Here is a 6,333-nt window from a genome sequence, read left to right as displayed (position 1 = left end):
ACACACACACACACACACACACACACACACATATATGTCTCCCACAATTCATGCATTTATTTTATCACAAATATGTACAATTAAGAAAAAGAAGGAGTATGGGGAAAAAATGGGAACCGAGCTCTGTCATGTAAGGGTACACGATCCCAATGATGAATGTAACTGTACTGTATACCTACAATGTACCAATAAACTCAATGAGAAAAAAAAAAGCAAACGTAAATTTTGCTTAATTGTTTCCCATCATACTGTCAGTGATTCTTCTCTGTCAGTGACTGTTTCTGGGAACCACCTCCCCACGTTAAAGTCCATATATGCTTGGGTCCTTTATACAAACTGGTGTAGTAAGCCAGATGTGGTAGTGCACACCTGGGATCCCAGCACTTGAGAAGCTGAGTTAGGAGGATCGCTGAGTTTGAGGCCAGCCTGGACTACACAATAAGTTCAAGGTCACCTTGAAGTACATGGCAAGACCCTGTCTCAACAAAAAAAACAGTGCAATATTTGAATCCTTACCTACATCCTCTTTACATTTTAAATCATTTCTAGTTTACATATTGTACTTAATATAACATAAACTCTATAGAAAAAGTCATCATATTGTTAGGGAGTAATGACAAGAAAAAATAGTCTTACATGTTCAGTGCAGATGCAGTCATTTTCCAAACATACTCAGTCCAAGTGTGGTTACATTCTTGGATGTGATACAGAGACTTATGCTGTAAATTGAATATGACTAAGCTTCTAACTACATATAATATAAAAATTGTGAGAACAAGAAAAAGCCATTAGAGAGTTTTCTGAGGGCTGATACTGTCATTTGATAATCTCAAGTATTTTGATGTAGTTATGGAAAGCTGACTAACAGCCAAAAAATGTCAAGCTGATGGTTCCTGGCAGGCAGCTGGGAGCAGGATCTCACCATTCCTACCCTGGGGACCTGTGTCCTTTGTCACTCTGGTAGAGCCAGGCTAGACCACCTCTGTGGGTTTAAGGGCCCAGACCCAGGTTAGCCTGGATGTACCACAGCCCCATTTATCTGGAAAAGGAGAGAAAATAGAAATTAACCTTCAGTACTAGCAGGTGATTAATATATGTGCTGCCGAAGCGAGCACTGTAGCAGATGATTAAACTCAAGTCTTGCAACACATAAGATCTAAAATGTTTTTCCTCTTTTACCAAAAACTTTTGAATCCTGCAGCTGCAGCTGGGGAATCACTGATCTGCCTTATTTCATCTGCTGCATCTATTATTGTTTGGGTTTGCTGACCACCAGGGGACTCACATATTGCCTTCTTCCCCAAAGAGAACATTTTCATGAGCTATCCTGCACCAGAAGGCATTTTTTGTTTTGTGTTTCTCAAGCAGGGTGCTTACTTGGTCCAATGTGACTCAGTTCAAAGGGGCTTGTCTGCTCCACAAGTTGGATATTTCAATCACTCAATAAACAGCTCCCCATTGTTCTTGATGCACCTCTATGGGTCCTTTCTTTTCCTCTGTGATGAAAAGTCCACTATCTCCTGGTGCACTGACTGTCCTTTGTGGGGACTTTGAAGTTGGCATCATCCCTGCAGAGGCCACCTGACCACTGCCCAGGCCCTCGGCACCCCTCTCCTGACCCTGTCACCCCACTTCCTTTGCTGTCTCTCTCACCCACCCCATCCCTACAGACTCTGGGTCCCTCACTGAAAGGACCTTTGACTTAAGCTTGCTGTGTCCTCACTACTCCTATACACTGTAGGTCCTCAATTAATGTTTGTGGACTTTGCAAGTAGGTATCTCTGCTTCTCACCCTGCCTGTCCTCTCTAAGGGACAGGGGTTCCTGGGCAGAAGAACAACAAAGTCAGCAGGAAATTGGGGTCCTATTTGACCCCCAGTTACCAGCTGTCATGGGTACCAGTCCAGAACTGGCAAGGAGAGCCTGGGATCTGAGGTCAGAGATTGTGAGAGTAAACCCTAGCCCCACCACATCCTGGACTATGCAAAATGCTCAGTCTTTTAAACCTCGACTTTCTCATTGTAAAAATTGGACATGGGAGCATCTCTCTTATCCTGAGGATGGAGTGACTTAAAAATCAAATCTGTGGGCCAAGGATTTATCTCAGTGGTGCTGCTGCCTGCCTCACAAGCGCAAGGACCTGAGAATGTACCAAAACAAAACAAAACAAAACAAAAAAAACAAATCAAGTTTGTGCCAAACACTTAGTAGGTGATCAGCTAAAGATAGTAGCTTATTATTAACCTAACGCCTATCTCCCTCTCATCATCTTATCCTATGCTCTCTCTCTCTTTCCTTCTTGTCCCATCCAGAGCCAGGCTAGACCACCTCTGTCTGCACATCATTTTCAGTGCCTCCATAGGAAGGTAGCTTGGTAGAGAAAGAGACAGATGTGAACAGAGACATCCTCAAATGTGAAGAGTTGCTGAACCAGGGGAGGTGTCATGGACATCCATTATGTTTCCCTTTCAAGCTGGCTCTCATTTTAAAATTATTTCATAATAAAAAGTGTTCAGGAAAGAGAATGGTAGTGTACACATCTAACCCAAGCACTCTGGGAAGCTAAGGCAGAAGGATCCTAAGTCTGAGCCTAGCTTGTTTAATTAATAACTTATTTAAAAATTAAAAAATTAAAAAAAGGACTGGGGATATAGTTTAGGGCAAAGGCTAGTACAGGAAAAAACAAGTTGAGGGAAATTTTTTAAAATAAAAAGAGCACCTAGGTCTTTCCACAGGAGGTTGGGGACTCTTTTCCTTTCACTTCAATTCACTACATGTTTATTGAACACTTACTATGCATTAGATTTTCTTAAATCATAGAGCTCCAAGCTCCAAGAAATCTTTGAAACATTTAAGCCTAACCTCATTTTTAAAAAATTGAGATAAAAATCATCACATAAAATTCATCATTTTAACCATGTCAAAGGCACACATTTCAGGTGTTTTTAGTAAACCACAAGCTGTGCGACCATCATGACTGTCTTAGTCCAGAATATGTTTATTACTGCAGAAGGAAACCATGGACTGACTCTGCAGACATTATTGGGGACTCTTATAAAGAAACTGCTGTTTCCTTCCTTGAATGGACTTTTGCTAAAATAACCGTATCTGGCGTTTCTGAGAAATGAGTACCGATGGAAGAAACAGCTAGGTTAGCAACATAGGAAATCTAGCACGCGTGAATGGTCTATGTAAATTGCAATAATGAAAATGAGGGCTTTCGCTGCATGTCTAAGAAATACCCTATTTTGGATACTCTTGCTTTTCTCTTATCTGAAGAACTGACTCAGAGAAGCTATATAGCGTGGCTTCAAAGGATTCTTCAGGGTGACAATACTGTAACCCCCAGTGCCATGTCACTGGGAAACACTGGCCAACATGAGAACAGTCTCTTCAGTTGAATGATTCCATTCATGCATCTCAAGCCCTCCAAAGAGACAAGAAAAAGTTAAAATATATATTAAACCAACAGGTGTATATCAATGCCTGGAACCTAGTACTATATAAATTCTTCCCATTATCATTATTCCTAGTGAACATTTTATTTTAAAGATTATTATTGTTCATTTGTGGTACTAGGGATTAAGCTCAGTACCTCTGCACTGAGGTACATTCCCAGCCCTTTTTTATTTTTTAATTTTGGTTCAGGATCTGACTAAGTCACCAGTTTACCCAGGCTGGTCTCGAATTTGTGATTCTCCTGCTGGGGTTACAGGGGTGCACCACCACATCCAACCGAAATGAGTGGTTTAATATCTTGCTAAAAATGATCTGGCCTGAATGCCAAGACATAATAAATGAAAAAGATCTCACGTAAAACAGTCAGTGTGTTTAATTTGTATAAGCCAGCAACTGTAAAAAAGCTGTGGAGGGAGAGGATAGGGGGAATAGAGGGGAAATTTATCAGCCAGTGACAAATACATGTACCTGAGCGCGTGGGCTTGACAAAGAGGCTGGCAGGTCTAAAGTGTCTGGATGAGAGAGAAATTTACTCCTCAGTGTATTTCCTTTTACACTGTTTGAATTTTTCCTTTATCAGGTGTGCATTTTAACTGTTTAATTTTTCATATATAAAAGAACCAGCTCCCCAACCTCGACGTTCTAAAACTCCCCTGTTGCCTTGACTGTGGAGTCTATAATTAGAAGCCTGCCTGCCCCTGGGGGATGGCTCGACCAGAGCTGGTTTCAGAATGAGATTTGGAAAGTGAAGAATGAGGTTCAGAAACCTCCAGTGCTGTTTGAGGGAGCTCCTGCCTACAAAAGTATCAAAAGAATGATCAGCAGTGAGATAGGAGGGACTCGTTCCCTTCAACTCCCAAGTGCCCCAGCATCTGGCTCAACTGGGCTTGTGTGGTTCTCATTTCATGCAGAGCACACGCTGACCTTGAAACCCCAAAGTCCTCTGCGTGACTGGATGACAGGTGTGGCTCCTGACAGCAGCACCAGGCTGGCTGAGGCCAGTTCCATTTCTGGAAGGCACAGTCTGACAGGTGGATAGAAGTTTCTAACAGAGCAAACCCTAGGGGGCCAGATGTCAGTAAAGCACCAGTTTGGAAGGCAGGGGACATAGTACAGGCATTCGGAAGTAATGCTGGGCTTGCCCTATTTCGACAGGCGGACTGTTCCTGGCAATGGAGTTTATGGGTCACCTCCTTCAAAACCCAGCTGTGGTTTTGTTACTTTTTATTGACACAAGTGATGAAAATCTCCCAATGAGGCTAAGGTCCTCTTGGAACACCTTGTCTAGCTCTGGAGTGCTGGGAGAAGCCACTGTCATTATGCATGTCCCTCAGACTTCTCGGGCACTGCATCCTAGGCATGTGGTCCTGGGCAGCACAGAGCGGGAGTGCATGTGCGCATGTGTGTGTGCAATTTGCTTTTGGTGTTGTTTTACTAAAAGTAAAGTGTCATGCTATAAACTACTTTTTTCACTCTACAATCTGCCCTGATGAGCTTATAGACCCACGTCATTCTCTTCAGCTACTGTGTGTCCTGCTTTTTATGGCCTGTGCCCCTGATATCAGCCATACTCTGTGGATGGACACTTAGATTGGTTTTGTCTCCTGTTATCAATAAGAAGGCTTCAGAGATGGAGAATTTCTGGAGCACAGGGGAAGATGTATGTTCTACATTTTAATAGGCCTGGCAGATTGCCCGCCAAAATGGTGCTACTCAATCACACCCACCAGCAGGAAGTAAATTCATGTTTCTGTAGATCACCTCCAGCACTTGGTAGGATGAAATTTTTTTTTTTGTACTGGGGATTGAACTCGGGTCCTTGCACTTGCAAGGCAGGCCACCGAACCACTGAGCTAAATTGCCAGCCCCCCAGATGAAATTTTTAAAATTTGCCAATGGATAAACCAAACATAGCCCCTCCCGCTCCCTGCTTAGTGCTACTGACGAAATCTAGGACCTCGCAGGTAAGCACTCTACCACTGAGCTATACCCCTAGCCCTTTTCTAGCTATTTAGAGCTGTACATTATTGTTAACTATAGTCACCCTACTATGCAATGAAATGCCAGAACTTACTTATTCATTTCATCCAGTTAACTTGGTACTTGTTGACTTACCTCTTTCCTTTCCGAGCCTTTGGTAGTCACCATTCGACTCTTAACTTCTGAGGTCTTCTTTATTCCACATGAGTCAGAACGTTTGGGTCTTTTGTCTTTCTGCCCTGGCTTGTTTCACTTAACGTAACATTCTCTAGTTCCATCCATGTTGATGCAAATGACAGGATTTCTTTCTATATAAAGGCTGAACAGTATTCCACGGGGGATGTGTGCCACCTTTTCCTTATCTGAATCTACTGATGGAGAGGCAGGTCGATTCTGTGTCCCGACTATAATGCACCTGAAAGTGCCTGGTGGGCTTGTCTCCCCTGGAAGTTTTCAGAAGGCCTGGGAAGGTCCTAGAACAGATACAATATGGGGTAATAAGGGTCACAGTTTCAATCCTTGCTGTCATTTGTAGAGAACTGAGTGTGTCGTGAACTTGCTCTAAGAACATGACTGTTAACCTCTCTCATTTTCACAATGGCTTGTGAGACAGGTAGTTTTTTGATACCCATTTTGTGGAACAGAACATGTTGGCACAGAAAACTACCTACATAAATTGCCAACAACGTGTACAGGTAGTACGTGGCAGACTCAAGACTCAAACTCAAACTGGCTCTAATCCTCAGCCTCTTCAGTGCTTTGACAGGTGTGAAGAGAGGGCAAAGTAAGGACAAAAATGAGCCCCTAATGGGCTGGGACAACAGGGGTGGCTTCTGGGAGGGAGTGAGACCTTCACTGAGTCTTAAAGAAGGGACAGAAGAGGACTAGGCAATGA

General features: G+C 42.9%; 1 protein-coding gene across 1 annotated transcript in view; it reads right to left on the bottom strand.

The window, feature by feature from the left end:
- The window catches only part of Mprip (myosin phosphatase Rho interacting protein), a 215,543-nt gene extending 209,937 nt beyond the window's left edge, over positions 1–5,606 (bottom strand). The window contains exon 1 of the mRNA XM_010637397.3: positions 5,574–5,606. Coding sequence (XP_010635699.2) covers positions 5,574–5,606 — 33 coding nt within the window. The remainder of the gene's footprint in view (positions 1–5,573) is intronic.
- Positions 5,607–6,333: the final 727 nt, after the last annotated feature.

Source organism: Fukomys damarensis, unplaced genomic scaffold (assembly GCF_012274545.1).
Source record: "Fukomys damarensis isolate Sample0158 unplaced genomic scaffold, DMR_v1.0_HiC HiC_scaffold_23, whole genome shotgun sequence".
In the NCBI taxonomy this organism is placed as follows: Eukaryota; Metazoa; Chordata; class Mammalia; order Rodentia; family Bathyergidae; genus Fukomys; species Fukomys damarensis.
The sequence above is the reverse complement of the archived record's forward strand: the minus strand, read 5'-3'. Positions and strand labels throughout refer to the sequence as shown.